Source organism: Thunnus albacares, chromosome 8, assembly GCF_914725855.1.
Source record: "Thunnus albacares chromosome 8, fThuAlb1.1, whole genome shotgun sequence".
Classification (NCBI taxonomy): domain Eukaryota; kingdom Metazoa; phylum Chordata; class Actinopteri; order Scombriformes; family Scombridae; genus Thunnus; species Thunnus albacares.
This window is the reverse complement of record NC_058113.1, coordinates 31,074,825-31,098,375: the sequence shown is the minus strand read 5'-3', so window position 1 is coordinate 31,098,375 and position 23,551 is coordinate 31,074,825. Positions and strand designations below refer to the sequence as shown.

The 23,551-nt window shown below is 42.2% G+C and overlaps 1 protein-coding gene across 2 annotated transcripts in view; it reads right to left on the bottom strand.

Moving 5' to 3' along the window:
* Nucleotides 1-2,073: 2,073 nt before the first annotated feature.
* Nucleotides 2,074-23,551, bottom strand: part of prdm1a (PR domain containing 1a, with ZNF domain) — a 49,990-nt gene continuing 28,512 nt past the window's right edge. The window contains exons 1-7 of one of the 2 annotated variants that reach the window (XM_044359925.1): nt 18,584-18,910; nt 14,809-15,192; nt 11,878-11,997; nt 10,365-10,617; nt 5,231-6,303; nt 4,761-4,889; nt 2,074-4,633 (exon numbers count right to left, since the gene is read on the bottom strand). In XM_044359925.1, the coding sequence (XP_044215860.1) occupies nt 4,037-4,633; nt 4,761-4,889; nt 5,231-6,303; nt 10,365-10,617; nt 11,878-11,997; nt 14,809-15,192; nt 18,584-18,610 (2,583 nt within the window). In that variant the 5' untranslated portion in view covers nt 18,611-18,910 and the 3' untranslated portion in view covers nt 2,074-4,036. Of the gene's footprint in view, nt 4,634-4,760; nt 4,890-5,230; nt 6,304-10,364; nt 10,618-11,877; nt 11,998-14,808; nt 15,193-18,583; nt 18,911-23,551 lie in introns of those variants that run through there. The other variant, XM_044359926.1, reaches the window with a different exon arrangement.

Sequence of the window (23,551 nt, the reverse complement as noted above, 5' to 3'; positions counted from 1 at the left end):
CAAAGATCTGGCTACTGTAAGCGACGGCTGACGCCAACCTAACAGTAAACTAGTCTTAGCGCCACCCAAACAACTTTTTAATTTCTTCTTCGTTGGTGATTTTGACCAAGTAACTACACAAGTCAAAACAAATACCAATCTCAGTTTCAATCAGATTTATTATGTATAGCTACAGTTTTGTGTGCCCTTATTTTTCTCATCTCTCCTTAGTGCTTTTTTTTTTTTTTTTTTTTTTTTTCTCTCTGGCATGAATGACCTGGTCTGACTCAGATCAGATGCTGAAGGTCCATAGTCTGCTGAGACTGAAGGGTTGAGGACTCTGCAAGGCTCTAAAATGAGTCACGATGGCTGCATGTCTCCTGCATGCAGGATAAAAGACAGACAACAGTTACTGCAGCCCACAGGGCAAGGGGAGCTGTGTTCCCATTTCCTGCTCCTCTCTTAAAGCTTTGACATTGCACGGAAACGGGCATAAAGATTCACGACTCTCCACCAAAGAGCCCGGTTTACTGCAGGCTCAGCGGTAAAAAGTCGGAATATGCAGTCGATGATGGAAGTTAAGATGACTGCTCTGAATCTCTGCCAGTGTATTTTTTTTTTTTTTTTGTTGTCTGAACTGGTTTGTCTGCTTTACATTTCCAGACAAAGTTGAAGAAGTGCTTGTGTTGTTTGTCTCCATTGTTTTGTCAGTTTTATCAGCTGTCTCTTTTCTTTTAGTTTACGTAATATATTTAAAGCCGCATTGTTAAAAGATCATTCACTGTTTTCACCCTTGGATGGAAGTAGCGATAACTCCATACAGATGTTATTGTCAAATATTCTGGCTGATTAGGCCTCTTGTCAGGTTGAAATCAGATAAAAGTGTCCTGCCTTCACAAGATCAACAGTTTACTTTACTTAAGTTTTTTTTTAATTAGTTTTACAGACTATAATCATATATATATTTTTTATATATTTACACATTGCCATTGTATTTTAAATATACTGTACATTCCTGGTTTTTCCAACTGAGGGACATTCATGTATCACATTTATTCAAACTTTAATCTCATCTGGACTATATTGTGACTCTGTTTTTACTTGACCTAGCTAGACACCCCTGGATTATGGTCCAGATTGTGGAGTTAAGTGGTCTAGATTGATGCTGCAAAACCTTTGACCAAGACCCCCGAAAGGTCTCATGGACACTAAGATCTCTACTGGCTTGTTTAGTTGTATTTTATTTTACTTTACTTTACTTTACTTTACTTTACTTTACTTTATTTTATTTTATTTTACTTTATTTTATTTTATTTTACTTTATTTTATTTTTCTTTATTTTATTTTATTTTATTTTATTTTATTTTATTTTATTTTATTTTATTTTATTTTATTTCATTTCATTTTATTTTATTTTATTTTACTTTATTTTATCTTATTTAATTTAATTTCATTTCATTTCATTTCATTTCATTTCATTTAATTTTATTTTATCACCCTGATTTTATCTGTATTTTATGTCTGGAGAGGTGCTATAAAAGTAAACTTGTGTGGAGACACTACATCCAATTTTTAAAAAGTTATTGGAAGAAAAATGGATTTAAAGTCATTTTATATATTAATAAATATGAATATTATTAACAATATAAAATATATAGAGTTGTAAAACGGCTCGTGGCTGTGAGGCTAATGTCCTGGTGGATACAGTTACTGCAGTATTGCTAGCTAGCTGTTTGCTAACTTCACAGCAAACTAAATTTAAGTAATTCTAGCATTTATTCCTGAAACTTTTTGTTATGTTCAAGTTTACTTAAAATGTGTTGAAGCCTGGTGACATTCTTGAGAGTTTCCAAAACTGACTGTAATTGAGCGGTCTGCTCAGCAAAAAATAAAAATACAATTTAAGATGATAGCAGCAGATGCAGGTCTAGCATATATTGCTCTACACTAAGTTGTTGGTAAAATGATAATAGATGAATGAATACATAAATAGTCATAAATAAAGATAAATATAATTGCTCAAGTTTGGTCAGAATGTTTGTGCACTTATACCAAAACACTGGTGAAAAAGAATCAAACACAGAGTCGCAGGAGTTTAGATTAAAGCAGTGAACATTTATATCATAATTTACACTTTTTGACAATTTTGCACATAAATAACTATGTAAACCAGAATGTAAACAGAGACAGTTCTTTAGGGGGATTCTCTTGTGGAGTTAAAGCTCTGATCAGAGAGAAAGAGATGCTTTGGTCGAACATTAGTAAGAGAGAGAGAGAGAGAAAGATAACCAATCAGAGTACAGAGTTCAGATCGTTGATGCACAACTGCTGCAGAAAAAAAAAATCACAGGTTGCTATGGTAACATTAAGTCGAGTCTTAATGCCATTATTACCGGTTTAAGTAACATTGAACACATTGTAAATGGTGCAAGCATCGGCACTGAAGTTATAAAGTAGGAGGAGGAGGAGGAGGAGGAGGAGGAGGAGGAGGAGGAGGAGGGGGGCCAGTGCATAAAAGAAGAAGGCCGAGGTGCTTTGGTGTATGCCAGTTCATTAACAAGATGGCGGACGGGTTAAAGAAAGGGGAGGGGGCTTTTGTTTCTCAACCAAAATATTAACAAACAACAATAACAACAACAAAACAAAAACAAAAAAAAAAACATCTACAAAACGAGAGACCACAGCTAAAGAGCCAACACTTCATCATATACACACTACATCTTCCCTTCTTCAGCATTTTGATTCCTCAAGTCCTTCTTCCCTTGTTTCAATTTTTCCTTTTTTGTGTTTTTTTTTTTTTGTTTTTTTTCGGTGTGCGTTTGAAATTAAGCCAAGTGAACTTTGGTTACTAGCGTCAAGTGTGAATCCCTACATCTGAGGATGTTTACTTCCCTGTTGGGTGTTTAACAGTGTAGTAAAAAAAAACAAAACAAAAAAAACAAAAAAAAACAAGAGGAGGAACGAGTGGGAGGCGGCTCGCTAGCCTCCCGAGTCCCTTATGTGCTACATGTTGAGCAGACGGAGCATTTGCTGCCGCTTCTGCTGCCGCCGCTTCCGCCGCCACTGCTCCTTTTGGACCACGTGAAGAGCTGCACTCCAGTTCAGTTTGGTTTCTTCTTCTTCTTCAAGTAGCAAAAAAAAAAAGCAAATAAATAGAAAGCTCCCACCTTCAGCTGTCCCTTTTAAAACACACACACTTAAACACACACTCATGTTGTCACATGCACACTGAGGTAACCGTTGTGAAAAATATACAAAAAAAGAAAAAAAAATGCCCTTTTTTTTGTTTCATTTAAATTAAGTAGGCATCAGAAAAAGGACACAGACATACTTTAGGGAAGCGAACAAGCAGGGTTGAAATAAAGCTCTTCTCGCTAAATTAACAAATTTATGTGCCGTAATTTGGCAAGGTTTTCAACCCCCCTTTTTTTTTTTTTTTTTTTTTTTTTTTTTTTTAACCTGGTAGATTGTTTTTAAAAATTTAAATAGATAAAACCCTGAAGAGTAGAGGACACCCCTGGTTCGATGGGTCAGAGGTCACAGGACGGATAACAGGCATAGAGAGAGTGACTATCTACAGAGAAATGGCCACAGAGAAAAAACAAAAATATCAACAGAAAAAAAATAGTCTTTTATATTGATTTCACCCCGTCAGTGTAACCATCCCTTCCACTTATTGCTTTTGAAGACAACAAATAAAAAGTATAATAAATTAAGGAGGTTATATAACAACTAATTGATCAAAAAAAAAACATTTGAAAATAGAGACCAAATAATACAACAACGATAATAGCATAATATTAATTACACTGAAGGTAAGTCCTGGATAGATGATTGTCTATAAGTATATTAAATGAAAGTAGTCATGGGACAGTGTCTCTTGTAGCCCTGAGTACGCGAGTCCCTGATAGGTTGAAAAACCTGGTGTGGTCATGATGTCCCTCCTGATGACGACCAGGTAGAGAATTATTTATTTACAGCTGTTGCTCCTGGCAACCCAGTCCGTCTTGAGTCATGCAGTCTGACTTTATGTCCTTTGGGGAGGGTCAAAGGTATCTTAAGCGTGATCCTCTGACTCCTGCTTGACAGTGACGTTGGCAGGAAGTGGTGTAACGGGACTGCTGCGCCGCATCTTGATGACCGACGTCTCGTTCGGGGACTCGTATACACCGTAACCCGCGGACACGGCGCTGCTTTTGTGGTGGGGATGAAAGTGAGAGGACTCGAGGTCGGTATCCCTCCACAGCATCCCCAGGACCTGCTTCTCCAACATGGCCTCTACCTCCACACCTCCCTGCAGCTGCTCCAGCCGCTCGGCATGCTCGCTGACGTCGAAGCGCTCAATCTCCTCGTTGGCGCGTTGCATCTCTTCCAAGGCGGCTTGACTGGAGACGGCTGAGGTGCCGGGGCTGGAGTTAGCTGCCAGGCAGTAGCCCTTCAGGTGAAGCCGCAAGCTGCACAGATGGATGTAGTGGCGGTGGCATTGGGAGCATTTGTGTGGACGCTCGCGGGAGTGCAGCCGCTTGTGCAACTTGAGGTGGACGAACTGGGTGAACTTGGCTGGGCAGAGTTTGCAGTGGTAGGGCTTCTCCCCCGAATGGAGACGCAGGTGAGTTTTCAGGTTGCTGGTGCTGCTGAAACGCTTGTGACAAACCTGAGAGGAGAAGCGAAAATAAAAGAAATGATGTCAGCAGTTTATAGCAACCCACCAACTAACCCTCTCACATCTGCGTTTAATTAATCTGTCTGAGGAAATAAAACATCTTCCGCATTGGTCTCACCTGGCATTCATGTGGCTTCTCCCCAGTGTGGACCAGGTAGTGTTTCTGCAGGTGAGCCAGCTGGGTGAAGCCTTTGTTACAAGTCTGACATTTGAAGGGTCTCTCTCCACTGTGGACACGTAGATGAACCTGCATATAGGAAGAAAAGAGGAAAGAAAAAAATCTGCTTAGTCATATTCAGATTTTGTGAGTCTTGGGATGGTAAGGAAACATTAATTCGATGATCTTAACGGGAAAATAAAAGGGGAGCTTGTCAATTTGGTTTTTTCCCATGTAATGTGTTTTCCGTGAAGCCTTTTGTGACACTCCTTGCTATTTAAAGTGCTGTAAACCTGCTCTGCTGCCTACTAATTACACTGACATCCTCACAGTACAAAGGAACGGAATGATAAATAAGGCAATAAATCAGACGAGCAGGCATAACACTGAAAGCCAAACACGGAACAACTCGCTGGCATCTGGAGCCTCACCTTCAGGTTCGACAGCTGTCCAAAGGTCTTGCTGCATACGTTGCACTCATACTTGATTTTGCCGTTCTGCTTCTTCAGCGGGTAAGGCAACGCCTTGTAGCCAGCTGAGCCCACACCGCGCTTCACCTTCGTCAGGTTGATGGCCTCCTCGTCCTGGTGATGCTCGCTGCTGTTGCCCAGCAGAGCTGAGGTAGGCTTGGTGGGCACCCGCTCACTGGGAGGTGCCGTGCCTGCTGTTGGGGATCCGCTGGAAGGGGCGTGGGCCGATCCGTGTGGGTGAGGGTGCCCGGGATAAGGGTGGTGAGGCCCTGCTTTGTCCTTCAGAGAGGTGGCAGCTGAGAAGGCACTGGTGGGCCCAGGAAAGAGGAAGTCTCTGTGGGCAGGGGCGGCGTCAGGCATCAGGAATCGCAACCCTGCTGTGTCAGATGGCAGGAGGGGCATGTGAGGTGGCAGGAGGCTGCTGTAGAGAGGGTACATCCGGGGAAAGATCCCTCCCACGGCGGGGACGCCACCGCCAGGCAGAGGGTAATGATGAGGCAGGAGGTAGCGCGAGTAAGGGGCTCCTGGAGGGTAGAAGGGTGATGAGAGGGGTGCGGATGGTGGAGAGTAAGCAGGGTAGGAACCCAGTCCCGTGGGGTAGAAAGATGCTGGTGATGGCGCTGGAACCGAGGGGCTCCCCTGAGGGCTGCTGTCTGGGCTGCTCCTCGCCGACGGGCTGGGCGTAGCTGAGGACTGGTTGCCAGGGGAACGAGGGTAACCGAGCTGGCCGGGTTTGTGGCTAAGGAAGTCTTCAGGGATGTGAGGGTGGGTCCTGATAGCCGGGTAGAGGGCACGGGGGTACAAAGGGCGATCGGGGCTGTCGGCGCAACGCGGGCGCGTGGGAAGCGGCCGACTGGGCTCCCGCTTGGTTGACGAGGAAGAAGAGGTGCTGTTGGTGCCCCGCAGAATGGAAAGGACACTATGTTCCCTCTTGGGCGGGGTAGGGGTCACTGAGACGGGGGATGGGCTGGAGGCTTCGACCACATGCTCCTCACTGCTCACCTGCTGTTGCTTGACCTCCAAGAGAGACTGCTCTGTAGAGACAAAGAGAGAGGTGTCAGAGGGAGTTTACCTGAGCAAGATATAGTCCACTTGGTACCACGTGGGGCTCATTAATTAATAAAAATAGTAATAAAATAGTAGTCATGATGTCTATTTAACAACATACTCAAATTCCTTTACGAACCGAAACTAACAGCAGAGATAAACCTTCGTGATTCAGTTCTCTTCAGCAGAGGTGTGTTTATATGTGTGTGAGTGTGTGTGTGTATGTGTGTGTGTGTGTGTGTCGCAGGGTAAAGGAACACCATTAGTAACTCAGCGGGCCAATTAAGGTGACAGATTTGACGAACGAGCGTGAGGGGAGAGGACAGGGGCAAAAGACAGGAAGTGAGGCGTGACAGCTGCCTTCGGGCAACTTTGTGTGTGTGTGTGTGTGTGTGTGGTATGTGTGTGTGTGTATGTGTGTGTGTGTGTGTTTCTATAATAAAGATAAAAATCAAAATGATGGCAGACACACACACACACACACACACACACGGGGCTGATGGAAGGTTTCCTGCTAAAGATATTCTCCAAAAAAGCTTGGCCTCCACCTGCCCTCCACACACACACACACACACACACACACACACCTTGTGACAAGGTACACACACAGAGGCGCCTGCACACAGAGGCCTCTGTCTGATTTGTTGACTCTCCCACTTTTTGCAGAACACACACACACTCACACACACACACACTTTTGATCAAGCTCCTACTCTCCTGATTTTTCCCTGGCCATTCGCTATTGTTTCCAGGCCAAAGGTTAAATTAGAGAGCTTCCTCTTCAGTCGCTAACATCTACTGTGTCGTCTGCATGATGAAAGAGTGGATTAGGAGGAGAGCTCACACACACAGACTCTAAAAGCCCCGGCATGTCAGCTTGCGGCACATCTCGGCTGTTAAATGGCCAAAGTCGGGCCCTTAAAACGCCGCCGTCTATTATCTATAAGCTCATTTACTGCCCAGTCGACTTTTTACCATGAGGTCGCACAGAGGGGAGCGTGTGTGTGTGTGTGTGTGTGTGTATGAGAGTAAGTAAGTGTGTGTGAGAGAGATGGAGGTTGTCAAAGTTAATCCTGAGTGCCAGCACTTGTGAAATCCCCCCCCCCCAATTTCCCCCCCTCACACACGCACACACACATAGTCGGTGACCCTTGCATTGGTAGTATAGCGGCAGTAAGTAAACATTGAGGTTATCAGTTAGCCTTCCTCCTCCTCCTCCTCCTCTTCCTCCTCCCTCCTTCCCTCTTCCAGAAAACAAACAGGGCAGCCATCTTGGAGATATCAATCTGTCAGCACGGCCCTTCTGCCAGGAAGTTCAAGTAGTCAAGAGAGGAGGTGGAACGGGGGGGGGGGGGGTGCAACTCTACCTCCAGCGCTCCCTCCTCCACCTTTTTCTGTTCCTTTCAAGTGCCAAATATATCAGGCAAATGGCTGACACACACACACACACACACACACACACACACACACAAACACACAAACACATGCACAGTATGTGTGAGCTAGCATCTGTTTGAGATGAAAAGAATGGATGTGATGGCATGTACCACTTATGATTTTTGTGTGTATTTGTGTTTCTCTGTGTGTGTGTTTGTGTGTGTGTTTGAGAAGAGAGAGTGTTTTTGTCGGCAGAGCAGAGCGTCTTTGAACACAACACACACACACACGCACACACACACACACACACACACACACACATGGCTGACAGGTGCTTTCAAGTGCTAACACTTGAAGAATGCTAAACGACGGCGACAAAAAAAAAAAGCAAGAGAGGAGAGAGAGAGAGAGAGAGAGAGAGAGAGAGAGGAGAAAGTGAGGGAGTGAGACAGCGGTGCGCGCTCAGTCATTCTGCTCATGCACAGGCGCACACACACACACACACACACACACACACACACACACACACACACAGATGTCAACACACACGTCTGGTTTTGCTATGACTGTGCTGGAAACCCTTCGACAGAAGAGCTAAAGAGCAAAAGCTAGAAACCGACAACAGGAGACATGTCGCGCTTCTCAGGAATAAAATACAGGATGTCATTCGGTTTGGACAACTGTGGCGCCTCCCTAAGGACGCAGAGTGTAACTTTTAAAAAGTCCAAAACGCAAGAGTCATTTATGTCTTCTTCTCTAGTTTGAGCAGAATCTAACGAGCAGTATCTGAGATTTTGATTTTGATTGATTCATTGACCTGGCTTCACTTTGTTGAGTCATTCAAGCATTTCTATAAAAATGGAGCAGCTCTAGAGGCGTGGGTGAACACAAATAATCTGAGCTAGCCAAAACATGAAAAAATGTAGCTAAAATTGGATTATAAAGATGGAACTAAAACGAAAAAGAATCATTAATAATCGACAAAATCAATTCATACCTATTGCCTATCGGAAATTATGCAAATTTTTACCGTTTGTCTAACTAGCTAACCTCCAAAAACAGAGAACTATTAAGCATCTTTTATATTTTATGAATTTGCTTTGAGTGCATGTTTTTGCTACTCGTAGTAACAGCAACCCAGATGTGTCAGGTGAAATATTCAAAATGTGAAAATGACATTCATTCTTAGCCACGGCGTTCGTAACGCTGAGGAGTTTGAACTTGGAATGTCAGCTAGGCTACCGAGCTAGCTTAAATAACTGACTTGCACTTTTTTTTCAGTCAGTAGCACAACTACCAGGATTCATCAGAGCAGCTTCCTCTTCCTTCACCTTTTGCCCTTTTAACTAGGTTTCGGTTTAACGTTACTTAGTCAGAAAAAACTGTGGTTTTCTTGGTTTTACTCAGCCGATGAGATTATTTCTGACTTCGTTTTTTTTTTTTTAGAGAGCTTAAACTCTCGTGGACCGCGCCAACGGTCAAAAATCGTACTCTGTTCCTGCTGCAGGTAAACATCTGTATTCGAGTCACTGGCGGGTCAATAGGAGCCTGTGGGGCTAAGTGACAGAGGAAGCTAATTAAAGACAACACATATACTGTATACACAAACACAGGCTTTAGAGAGAGAGAGAGAGAGAGAGAGAGAGAGGGGGGGGGGGGGGGGGGGGAGGGCCTGGGCTTCCTCCTGCCTCTGTCCCCCCCAGGTCATGCGCATTTCTCCCTGGGCAGTGGAGTCGCCCAGGCTGGGTCTGCTGGTTCCTCTGCCACCTTCACACTGCTATTAGCCTGCAGTCAAATCTGGAAACCCCTGAGCTCCTTCTCTCTCTCTCTCTCTCTCTCTCTCTCTCTCTTTCTTTGTTTCCCGTTTAGCTCGCTCTCCCTTTGATCAGCTCAGCTAAAGTGGATAAGTGCAGTCACCGTGTCATGAACGCAGGGTGATTTGAATCTCACTCATTCACGATGTTTAGAGGTTTACATTTAGGTTTTGGGGTTAGCATTAACAGTAAGGGGATGAATATATATAGCGTAGTGAAAATAAGACGCTTACTTTCTCATAAAAAGGTCATGGAAGACACACACACACACACACCTACACACACACACACACACACACACACACACAGTGTCTCTGGCTCTTTTATTGAGGTTGAGTGAGGTTGTGTAGAGTGTGGATGTGCGAGCTTTCATGTTAAAAGCGGGTCTTTAAGTGTGTAAGACTGTGGCATTAGGGGCCATATCCCCCCCCACCCCCACCTCCTCCTCCTCCTCCTCCTCCCCCCCCCTTCCCTGTCTGTGTAATTACACTGTCACTGGCACACACACACACACACACACATACACATAAACACACACACAAATACAACGATGGCACTGACAGAGATGAAAGGTTGTCAGTTTGTATAGTATTGTGTGTGTGTGTAAGATAATGACAGGCTAACGTTCAGAGAGGAAGGCTTTAAGAGGCTTTAAGAGCGGCGACAGGACACACTCAAGACACACGGACACACCTACATCACTTAAGTTTTTTTAAGTTAGCAGCTTAAATAATAATTAATAAAAACCGGCTGTTCTTGTACAAAGAGTGGTTGACCTTTAAGGCCAAAAAAAAAATCATTTCTGTCCTCACCTAACTTTAAAGTATAAAAAAAAAAATTAAATCATTTGGACTTACTGAGTTTCTGCATCATCAGTTCTCCGGACGGCGGGTAATGGAGGCGTCTGGCGAAGTCGTGGCAATACCACACGAGCAGCTCGGCGCCGGCCGGGACGGGCTTCACTGTGTAGAAGTAAATCTCCATGCCATTCTGACATGCCGCCAGGTTCTGTTCTGCCTCCGAGTGGGCAGGGTTCACGTACCGCATCCAGTTAGAACGGGTCTCATCCAGGCCGTCGACGAAGTGGTGGAACTCCCCGTCGGCATAGATCTGAAGGGGAGAGAAGTAGTTAATTTAGGATTTAATCGAAGTATTTAATTCACTTTTTTTCTTTCTTTCTTACAAAAAAAGGACACAATTAAATTAATTCAGTTGGTATAAATGTAGAAAATGTAAAAAAAAAAGTATTTGTCCCTAATTTTATTCACTGCCTTTTAATACACTTATGTCACTTTGCTGACTCACTAACTCACTAACAATGTAAGTGAATCAGCAACCACATGCGGAGGAAAGTAATAATAAATTTAGTAAAAATGAAATTTTGCAATTAGGTAATAAACTTTAAACTAGTCATACACAGACTTACTGTTAAATGATTGATGATATAACTAATGTAATCAGTAATTTAAATGTAATTTACCAAATAAATAAATAACTAACTAACTTTACCCAAGCTGCCACCCAGCAGAGAGAGAGAAAATCCAGCTTGTTTAAATATAAAATACAAAAATGTCAAACTCTCCCGCTCTCTCTCTCTCTCTCTCTCTATCTCTCTCTCAACCCTTCATCCTCTCATTCCTCACCATGTCTCTCTCCTCAGCTTCATCTCCTCGAGACGGACGAACGGACAGAAACAGACAGAGCGCTGAGGAGGAGGAGATCCTCTTTTATATTGAAAAGAGAAAGGAAGAAGCAACTCATTTTTCTACTTCTCCTCCCCCTCTCTCTCTCTCTCTCTGTCTCTTTCTTTCACTCTCTCTCTATCTATCTGTGTGTGTGTGTGTGTGTGTGTGTGTGTGTGTGTGCGCGTGTGCGTGAGAAAGTGAGATATGAGCATGAATGGAACACCTTTTTGATTTTTGTGTGCTTGCGGTTAGACGCATAGTGAGTCTTTCTTTTCATATGCGAGTCGAACACACACATACACGCACGCTGCGTAGGCGGTGGTCAGGTGGTTCGTGAGTGTGTGTGCACTCTCACTGTCAGTTACGGGTAGTGATGGAGTGTGTTCTGTCAAACAGTGTGTGTGTATATGTGTGTGTATGTACTTACAGGAACCACAGTGTAATATGTTTTTTGTGCGAAGGTGACATCATATCCCCGTCTCTCTTTTTCTCTCTCACACACACACACACATATAAACTCTCACACAGAAAAACAGAGAGCCCAGTTTCCTGTTCCACTGAGTGACTTTAGATGTGCGTGACATCACAGGAAGGGGTCTCTCCGGGTTCTTACGAAGCGCGCGCGTGCGTGTGTGTGTGTGTGTGTCTGTATATATATATATGTCTGTGTTTTCCGTGTACTCACTCTCCAGAAGTACTTGCGGTTGGCGTCTTTGGGGACGCTATCGGCTGTGTAGATCTCGCCCACCAGGGGACCGAAGCGGGTTCCCTTGGGGATGTACTCCCTGCTGCATACGCCGACCACCTGCGCAAAGACACACACACACACACACACACACAGCTTAGACAAAAGAGCAAAGAGGTCTTTGAAGTGGTGTGTGACGACGTTCGTAATATATATCTTTGTGTGCTCTAAATTTTTGTGTCTTAACAAGTAATGATCTGGCGTTAAGACAATAACTGCGTGTGTTTGTTTGCAACGTCTAAACATGCTCAAAACTGCCACCAGTGTGAGAATCTCACTTCCTTCTTCCTTTGATGTGTTTTTTACAGTGGTTTACATCCTTCTAGCACAGTTTTACCGCTCTCCAATTCCTGTACGCAACCTTTTATTATTCAAACCCCCTCATTAATTATTATTAATGTTATGTAAAGTGACATGAGGAAGCATCAATCCACAATGGCAAAATTCAACTTATTAACCCACTTTTTTTTTTATGTCTTAAAACGTCTGATTTTTCCTTGTTAAGATGCAAGAATTTTACACACAAACAGGTAAAGATCTTCAGTGTTAAAACACACAAGAAACCAAGTGGCTTGCCGTAGATATGGAGCGTGTGTGTGTGTGTGTTTTCACGCTGTCGTGCACATCCATCAGTGATACGTGTCATTAAGTCTCATTAAATCTTATTGCATACATAAACATAGACACGCAGCCACACACACTATCAAGCACCTGTCAACAGGTGATGATTAATGAACCGACTTCATGCTTCAGTTCATTAAAGAAAGCGTGTGTTTGTGTGTGTTCGTGTGTGTTCGTGTGTGTGTTCGTGTGTGTGTGTGTGTGTGTGGACAAAGAAAACCTGTAAAATCTGTTATTTCAAATCTCTCTCTCTCTCTCTCTGTCTGTCTCTCTCTCTCATCACATTTCAACTCGCCGCCACATCAAACCAAAACCGCTGCCACTTCAGACGCTTCAGGGGGGAAACATCCAGATACTCAAAAGAAAAAAAAAGATTCTTTTGTTTCACTTTTTCTTTTTTTTTTTTTGGTTTCTCATCTGATTTGATTAAAGGGAGAAAAACGGGAGGAGAGGAGGAATAATAAGAAGAAGAGGAGGAAGAGAAAAAGCGAGGGATTATCTGGCGACAAGACATCAGGCTCCAGTCGTGGATGGTGGAGAAACACCCACACACACATACACACATGCACACACATGCACACGCGCACACACACACAAACACAGACGCACACACACATTTTCTTCATGCATAACCCACGCAAACAGACATCTTTCCCAAACCCCCTTGTTCCCTGGTGACATAGGAAATCCCCCTTTCCCCTTTTTTCCCTACATGAGACCAGACATGAGTGTGCAACAGGAGGCTTTTTTTTTTACTTATTAACAGACTTTTACAATGCTCGCTCTCCCTCTCTCTCTCTCTCTCTCTCTTTCTCCTCCTTTAAACGCAATCTTCTTTGATCAGAGCCTCAGTCTTTCTCTTCTTCCTCTCTCTCTCTCAGGCCAGATAAATATTAACTGATAGCGTATCAGCTCGTAAACAAAACACACTTCTTCTTTTTTTTTTTTTGCATCTCTGGTTCTTTCCACAGTTTCCCGTTGATAAGCCGCTGATGAGAAAATCTATGTGATCGCCGACACTTTTAAGTTTACAGAGAAAGTCACAAGGTGTCAAAAAGTTTTTGACCTTTTGACCTGCAGTCACGCATCCGATCTGTCTGGCAAAACACAACACAGAGCCGTCGTAAATCTGTTTTTAGCCTTCAGAATGAGATGTGTGTGTTAACCTGGTGTTAACCATTTCTGCATTTGTGTTCGGGGGATTATTAAATGATACTGATACGTCTCATCGAATAACTAAAACTGTAGGAAGATGCAAATCAGAATTGTCCCCTGAAATGCAAATTTACAACTAAAATTTCAGCTTTCAGAAGCTCAACGCCCTCCTTTAACATGACTAGAGAGTCGGTTCGGTTGCGGTGCATCACAGATCTATACCTCGCTGTTATCCACCCTCAGTTTCAAACTTTGACACTTTGACATTTTGACTTTTTCACCTCCGGTTCGATTCATACTTTTAAGTCTGTCAAACGGTCACGAGGTCACTTGTTTGTTACTTAAAGATTAACAGAGGACACGTGTAAATTAGGTTTTTTATTCCTGCTCGGTAGCAGAAACTGACGAAACTGTGTGACAGCAGTTATTTTATCATCACCAGTAAATCAGCTATAAATTTACAGGTTACTCTCTTAAAAAAAAACCAAACAGAAACATTCAGGAGTTTCAAGATGCTCTGAATCATGAGGTATCAGATGGGCGAAAAATTAAGTCACATTGAAACTTCAACTGTCACTCAATCAGAAGCAGTTTGCTGTGTTGTGTTAGTTGGCTCCCCCTGCCAGCAAGATCAGGTACTGCAGCTGGTTTATAATGAGTACTATGATATAGAAGAAACACACATTTACACACACACACACACACACACAGGATCAAGCCGTCATCATATTCTCAGATGATTAATGAGTTTTTATGGATGGATGCACGTTAATGAAGATGCAGCGTAAACACTTCAGTTACAGTGTGTGTGTGTATGTGTGAGTGAATCCTGCTTCAGGCGTTTCACACACACACACACACACACATTCCTCTCTGTAATGTGTGTTTTACGACGAGACACGACCTCCTCTTCATTACATGACCTATATCTGACTCATGTGTGTGTGTAGGTGTGTGTGTGTCTATACTGCTGGCGTTCTCTTCCTGAGAATATTATCGTGACTGGAGAGAAAGTTTGTATGTCTGCCAATGTGTGTGTGTGTGTGTGTGTGTGTGTGTGTGTGGGGGGGGGGGGGGAGGGTGTGTGAGTCTGACCTCCTTGCTCTCAGCTGGGTGTTTGAAGGCCAAGTTTCTCGGCAGAGACGCCTCCGCTCTGGTCGTCGTCATCATCATGGTGTCACCGTCTGGGCCCGCCTCCCACGCCGTGTCTTTGACAATATACGTGCACTTCTCCTCAAAGTCTGCCTCCGTCCAGCGCGTCATGTCCGCCTCCTCCATCTCCATCTCCATGTCTACGTCCGTGTCTGTCATGGTCTCTGCTCCGTCTGAGCTGGCGCCAGCTGCGGCGGATGCGGCGGCGGCGGCGGCTGTTGTTGTGGTAGTGGTGGCGGAGGCCATCTTCACTCCATGTTGTGTGTCGTCCTGCTCCATAGTGTGCGCCCCCTCACTGGTCAACATGGCCGAGCTATGAGAGGTCGCCTGGACGACAGAGAGGAAGAAAAAAAGAGAGATTTTACACTTTTAATCTGCTTTGTTAGAACATTTACACTGATGAAGAAAAGAAAAGTGCAAAAACATAAGAAGACGTGAAAGAAAAAGACAGAATAAATAAAATAAGGTTAAAGGGTAAAACAATAAATGCAAAGAAATAAAAGGAAAAGACGAGGAGAAAGGGAGGAAAGAAAAAAAAAGGAAAGATGTAAGGCGACACTGAGAGGCGTGGTGGATTAAATGGAAAAAAAAAAGATAACAAAATAACAAAAGTAAGGAAAAAAAAAGGAGATGTGGGAGGAAAAGAGATAAGAAATAAAATGCGGAAAGAAAGAAAGAAAGAAAGAAAAAGAAATGAGATAAAAAACAGAGAGATGAAGGGATGAGGAAGGAGAGGATAGGGAAGAGATGTGATTATTATGTGTGGTGACTCAATGGGGGGGGGGGGGGGCGTCTGACTAACATTGCTGTCACACACACACACACACACACACACACACACACACACACACACACACACTGAGGAACAGACAGGAAACTGTTTGTCTTGTCAACTATTTAGAGAAAACATTAACTAATTTGGGAAACAATTATGGAATAAAAGCCGCATTCATTCATCCGTTTACTGCAGTAATTGTTCACTTTAATGTGATAAGAATATAATACGGCTGTTATTTGAGAGAAACATCCACCCTCATTACAGTAAAAATGTTTTACTCTTATTTCTTTGTGATTTTGATTCAAATCCTTCGATATGAAGCTTCTCCTCCCGTTTACATCCTCAGACGTGACACCGACTGTTATCTGTTTGCGTATCTAAAGTCCGAAATGCATCAGACTGATTGATTTCTTATTTATCTTTTTTCTTTTTATGTCTATTAAAAAAAAAAAAAAAAAAAAAAACCACAAGGTGAGATTTAAAATGAGTCAGGCGGAGATAAGGACGCCGTGATCAAAGGCGAATGAAGAGGTGCTGATTGAGTAACTCGACACGTGTCTGATATTAGGTGATGTAAAAGTGATGCTCGCTTCCTATTATGCAAATATGAAGAATGAAGCAAAGTTTTACATTTTTGTTCACATTTTATACAACTAAATAAAATGTACAAAACAGCAAATCGACTGTACTGAATGATGAACTCCAGCGTCTGAAGATTAAAAAAAAAAAAAGTCATGAAACAAGTGAGGTTAACATGAATGGTGAGTTTCCTCATTTCTGCAGCTTTTAGACTAATTTCTCCTTTTGTTCTCTCCCTCTTTCCGGTTCTCTGTCAGTGTCTCTCTCTCTCTCTCTCTCTCTCTCTCTCTCTCTCTCTCTCTCCTTGAAACGATTTAACTTCATATTTGACTCATTTTTATACAGAAAACATTGAAAGTGCAACTCAGACACTTATCAGTTTGTAGAGAAAGTTTGCTCAACGCGACGCGGGCGGGCGGGCGGGCGGGCGGATTATTCGAATCTTGAACTCTCCTCCGTATTTCCCTCCTCCTCCTCCCCGTCTCTCCCTGGGGTTGAAGACAGAGGAAGGAAACGCTGTCTGTGTCTGAATGAAGCTAAAATTGGAAGCAGAGTGGCACTGCAGCGGAACCGGCAAATCATCCCGACTCCCAGCGTGTGTGTGTGTGTGTGTGTGTGTGTTGGTAATGGACAGGAGGGAGGTGGAGGAGTGAGGAGGAGGGGGGTGAGTGTTGAGGAAGGGAGCGCCAAAACTTTTCCATTTGGGGGGCCACAGCAGCGCAAACAAAACTTCAAACGTGATCCCACCCAAGACAATCCCACACACACACACACACACACACACACACACACACACACACACAGCCAGAGATATCCACACAGGGACAAACATGCTGCTCGTCCCACGCAGACAAGCGGAAAGCAGCAGATCCTCAGTGACCACACTCAGCTCTCTACATTTTTTTCTGCAGCCACAAGAAAGAAAATTATTTCACATCCAACTGGCTCCAGTCACAGTTAACGACTTCTTTCTTTCCAACAGAAGCAAGAACTGACAAAAAAAAAAAAAGAGAGAGAGAGATATGAACTCAAACCACCTCCGCTTACTGACAAGGACTGATTTAAAGGGATATGAAGATGCCTTTCAGGAAGCACAAACTGGGAAAACCGCTCAATTTAAAAGTCAAGAGCCTCATCATCACCTCATGTTCACAGTTAATCTGATATGTTTTGCGCTTTTGCACATCAAAACACTTTTTTTTTGTTCTAAACTTGCAAGAACATGCTCTTGAACTTATTAAAATATCCCTAAAATTTAAAGAAAGTTGATCTATTTTTGCTTTAAAAACAGTCTGAATCTTGACTTTAACAGCAGAAGCCGTCAGACTGGTGCAAAGCTAAACATTAAAATCACATTCAAGTCTCACAAAAACCACAAAATCCTTTATTTAAATTGTAAAAGTATGAAAATTTTCCAGCTAAGACACATAATTTCTCCCTGATAAGCAGCTGAGCTTCTTCCTACAGAGATCAGACGCAGCAGAACAACAAGTTTCTTCTCTATTTGCCATTTAAATGAAGCACATTTAAAAAAAAAAAAAACTTCATTTGTTAAGGAAAAGTTTCTCAATATCTCAGCTTTCGACAGAACGCTTAATTTTTTTGCATAACAGCTGCAACATCGAGAACTAATAGTGAAACCAAGAACCAAGAAACAATTCGCCTCTCGCACTTTTAGACCAACTGAAAATATAAAAGCTGAGTCTGCACACACTCACAGGAATTTCAGACACAGGTACATTTCCATAAGTCAAGATGCAACTCTGTGAGATGTTGCATTACCGATCAGAGAGAAGCCGTGATAGCAAATCAGACTTTTATCTCATTTTTAAATCCATGAGGACACTTCACTGAGACTCATGTTCAACAGTTTTCATTCACAAAACAAATCATGTAAGTCTGCAAAAAAAAAAAGCCTGAGCTGCTGAGCAAACTAGAAAAAAAAACCCACTTAGAAGTGGAAGTTAAAACAATCACTAAATCCAAAAAGTGCTAAAAAAAAACAGCAGCAGCAACTAACATTAAAAGAATAAAATAATCTCCTTTACCCTCAAATCAGAACTTCTTTAAACGTCCAGTCAGACACAAACACCAAAGAAAGCTACAAATCTGGTTTCAAATGATCTTAAAAGTCAGTAAATTAAGAATAAATGTTTTAAAAGTTTGATTTATACTTAACGCTTGTTAATTCTCACAATCTAGACGTTTCTAACTAAGAGAAGTAAAACAACAAAACCAAAAAAAAAAAAAAAAAAAACGGCTCAAATATAACTTTAAAAAAAAGCTGAAATAAAGTTTCTTTCTCTGGATATAAAATATAAAAAAAAAGTCAGAAGGTGTTACGAGTAAATCCGTACTCACCGAGTAACTTTGGTCCCATCCACACATAGGGACGACTGATCAGTGCCTCTCTGTATATATATATATGTGTGTGTGTGTGTGTAAGATAGAGAGTGTGGGACAGGTGCAGTTCTCCCCCTCCGTCCGTCCGTCCCGCTCCGAGCGCTGATACTCCACACTGGTATGTGTGTATATATGTGTGTGCGCGCGTGTGTGTGTGTGCGTGTGTGTGTGATCCACTCGGTGTCCTGTGCTCGAATGCCTGACAAAATAACATGCCTCTCACTATGTTGGAAAGAGTGCTCCCTCTCTCTCTCTCTCTCCAGGCTACGCCCTCTGGACTCCTAGCCCCTCCTCCTGACTCCTCCCACCCTACTTCTTCCCCACACACACTCATACACACACACACACACTCATACACACACACACACACACACACTTTTGTTTGCGAGGAAGCAGCAGCAGGCGCTTTCACCTGAGGCCATGAGCTGCACACACACACACACACACACAAACACACACACATTGAAAACACTGAAACTTTTTCAGCCTAAAAATAAAGTTTTCTTTCAGTGATGATGATGGTGTGTGTGTGTGTGTGTGTGTGTGTGTGTGTGTGTGTGTGTGTGCGCGCATGGGAAATGTCTGTTAGCAGCTTCAAAAGGGTATAAACAACTTTTGTGTGTGTGTGTGTGTGTGTGTGTGTGTTGGGGGGGGAAGTGTTGAGTCACTGTCACAGGATGTCCCTCTCTTCCCCAGGAAAACGCACTTAGACACACACACACACACTCATGCATGCACACATGCACGCACACACACACGCTTTGCCTCTAGGGGGCAGGACTGGTCTGCCCTTGTTGCTTTCTCGCTAAAGGACTTAAAGTCTCTCTCTCTGCCTCTCTTTCTCTTATCGTCGGTGTCTCTCACCCTCTCTTTAATTTTATCTCTCTCTATTCTCATTTCCCTCTCTTTGTCTCTCTCTCTCTTTTTACTTTCTCTCTCTTTAAAACGACTTAATGCCAAGTTTTATCATTTAAATTTGAATCTTTTGTATTTCATGTTTACAGAGGAGGGAAAAGAGAAGTTTAAGACGCAGTTAAATGATTAAAACAAAACAAAAATAAACAGATAACTGTGAGATATGAAGTTAAAACTATTTTATCATGATATTAAAAATGAAGAGGAGTCAAATGTGATGCTTTAAAGGTGGTGATAGATGAGGAAGAGCATAGTAACTGATCAAAGGGATCATGGGGGAGTCCGGGTGCAGAATATGCGGAGATCAGACTGGTGCTGAACCATTAAGAGCTTTTAAAAAACAAAAGAATCTTCAAATCAATTCACTATATTTCACTGGTAACCAGAGCAGGGAGGCCAGTACGACCGTGATGTGGTTTCTATTAAAAGAACCAAAAAGAGAAATGTGATTACAGTGTGTGGGTGTAAGAAAAAAAAAAAACAACACACACATTTCCTACAGTGAACAAAATCAGCTAAACATTCTCTGATGTTTTTAAGATGTTCAACAAGTGCTTATTTATGTACTGTATTATTCTTCCATAAGACATGAAATAAACTGGCTCTCAGTCATTTAGACAGTGTCGCCCTGTTACATGAATGTTCTTTTACAGCTTTATTCAAACACAAAAGAGCCACAAAGCTCATGTGATATCTGGTACAAGAGAGGTCGCGGTGAGTTGAAAAGTTTATTAATATAAAGAAAGGAGACATTTCTCTGTCCTCTCATCAATATCAAAAATATAATTTATTATAAAATTCTGCTGCTTGTTTTATATTATCTGATAGCGCACAAGCATGTAATGACAATTCATTAAACCGATACTCTCATTTAACCCTCGTTAACTATACTTTTCCTGGATATTTATAATTTCATCCGACTTATCTGATGATTGTCGCCTTTATTAGAGAGTCAACAGTGGTGAGATGACAGGAAATGAGGATGAAGAATTGATGAGACATGACGAGAATCTCCTCAACGACATAAAAATGGTCTCGTTCGGGACAGCAAATTTTATTTTCTTTATTCATAAAGATCTGATAATTGAGTGATGGATCTATTATAGTGCTCTTAAGATGTGCAGTTTAACCTTTATGTTAATGTGGTGCCATTAAATTCAGAATTGTGCTTTGCTGAAAGTGTTACTAAAACATTTTTAGGTCCAAACCGGTAAAATTTCCGTTGTAAAATGGTTGTAATGAGGTGCATGTCTGAGAGGAGCTTTTTCTACATAGAACTCCTCATTTTCTCCTCTGTTTTTTTCCTCTTTAGAGCTCCTATACGTCCCTCCCCCTGTTTTAATAATCATAACTTACATTAGTATATTATCAAAAAAAAATTTTAAAATTCAATGGACACATGAGAAAAACTCACGTCTCTCTCTCTCTCTCTCTTTCTCTGTTATAACAAAAGCTCACTCGCTCACTAACACTGGAAATTCCCATCTAATTGTCCCCCCGACTCCCTCAATTTACCTCCTACTCACTGCCCCCCCCCCCATCTCCCCCCCATCTCCCCCCCTCTCTCCCCTCCTTGCCTTTGATTACAACGCAGTATTTACAAAAATAATTTTCCACACTGACCTCTCTCTCTCTCTCTCTCTCTCTCTCTCTCTCTCCACTTTTTTCCATCACTTTTCTCTCCCCTTGTTTTTTCCTCTTGATGTCTCGCCTACAAAATAAATCACAAATCGCTGTTCCTCGTTTTTCTCGCTTTTTTTTTTTTACATTAACTTTTTCCTCAACACATCAGAAACCTAAAGAACAGAAGCTTGTACAAAAGAATAAAAATTTCGAGGAGAAACGGCGACAGAAAATGAATTTGTGTGTTTAAAAAATGAGAAATTAAACGTTCAAAATAATAATAACAGAAAACAAAGAATATGAAATAAAAAAAAGAAACAAAAAAAATCTTTTTTTAAAACAACAAAGTCAGGAAGACTGACATCTGGAGCTGATTCTGTGGTTTAATTAAGAATCAGATTAGTCAAGCTTGACGTGACGTACATGAGCTTGGATTGATTCCATATTGATTGTTGGATGTAAAACTGATCAATAACACACTAGCTGCCAATAGAAATGCAGCGTTGAGTTTATTGTTATTTATCGCCTGGATTTCTCCAGTTTCTGGGCAGATTTAGCCGACAACACTTGAAAAAATATGAATGAATCCGTCCAAATAAACAATTTTATAGCTTCACGCTGCTAAAGACTTCTACAACTAAAACACAGGAGCCGGGAGACAAATAGATGATATTGGTTTGTATAAAAGTCATTTTCTCTTTTTCGCTGATGTGAAAACCGTGAAGCTGAAGCGATATCACCGCAAACAATCATCCAGTATCAGTCTTTCGGAGAGCCAAACGATTCTGTCTGTTTGTGTTCTTTTCCTTCTCTAATGAAGAACGATGATCAGGAAAAGAAAACAAGCAACAGGAAGAAGAGAAGAAGAAGAAGAGAGAGAGAGAGAGACATAGGACCTCCCTCCCTCTCTCTCTCTGGTGACAGAGGGTCTGACCACATCACTCGCTGCCTACTGCTTCCTGCCAACGGACGACCCCGACACACACACACACATATACACACACACACACACACACACATGCACGCACGCACACACACAGCTGCAGATCTGTCCCACAGCTGTCGGACATGTTGATCCTTTGCAACCAAGCAATTCCTCCCTCTGAAAAACAACTAGAAACAGAGAGCAAGAGATGTAGAGAAAGAATGCGTGAGAGAGAGAAAGAGAGAGAGAGAGATGAAGAAGAAGAAAAGAGTTGTCTGCTTTTTTTTTTTTTTAAGAGCACATGCTCTGGTTGCTGATTTATCTCACACACCTACATAGTCACCAAATTACTGTACATTCATATTCAACTATTTTGCATAAACATGTAGCTCTGAGGGAGAAATGTAATGCTGGACAGTAATGGTGCTTTCAAGGGCGGTCGTGTTTTCGGTTCTCACGCGATGAGTTCATATGCACAACCCACTGATTTTTAAAGTAAAGTTTTCTGAAACTTGTGAGTTTTAATGTGTAGTTTGGTGTGTTTCAAAATAGAAGAGCCAATGGAAGTTAATTCATGACCGTCATTTGTTGCTTTAAATGATCCTGAATGCAGAAAATTATCCGACTTGCGTGCATAGGCGCCGCTGAGATCTGTGCATAAAATAGGAAGTAATTCATAAACTTGCGCTGCTCCGATAATCAAATTTAAATAAAAAACTGTGTCGCGAGTGACAGATTGGGGTTATCCTCAGCCAACTGCTGGATATGAGAACGATCGCCATGGTGATACGTTGTTACAACAAACTATACCTACACTCCGCGTTTTTATTGTGAATTACCGGCAACATTGTTCTCAGGATTTAAACCGCCTGAAGGGCAGGTGTATCACATACTTGACGCTCCGTTTGGAAAAAACAAACTCACAAGTTCCACTGAAGTAAGTTTCATAACAGGGATTAAGTAAAGAGCCTTTGTTGATGACTACATGAAGTGGCGTGATGTGATGTACTCACACTTTGAGCGTGAGGTGTATGTGTGGGAGTCAGAGGAGGTTGGTTATGTTTTGTTTTTCCAAACCATATCCAAAAAAAAAAAAATAACATCTCAAAGATGCTGCACATTTCTTTCCCCCCCCCCCAGATTGTGTGCACAAATTATGCAACTGATCTCTCTCTGACAACATGTACTTACAAGATAATTCCAGCTAGAAAGATCTGCAATGATCTGAAAACATGTGAGAAGTCTTTCTATATCTGTGTCCCTCCCTCCCCACCCCTGGTTTCCTGTTGCACTCTCACTCATCTCCTTTCTCAGACTCGCCTCCAAGGTACTCTAACTTCAAGCACATTTTGTTTTGTGGCTACGATAGCATCAAACTGTTGCAGCGTCTGGCACGGCTCAGCTCGCGATGAGGAACTGCTCGAACTAGATGACCTGTTGTTACAGGCGTGTCTCAAAAAAAA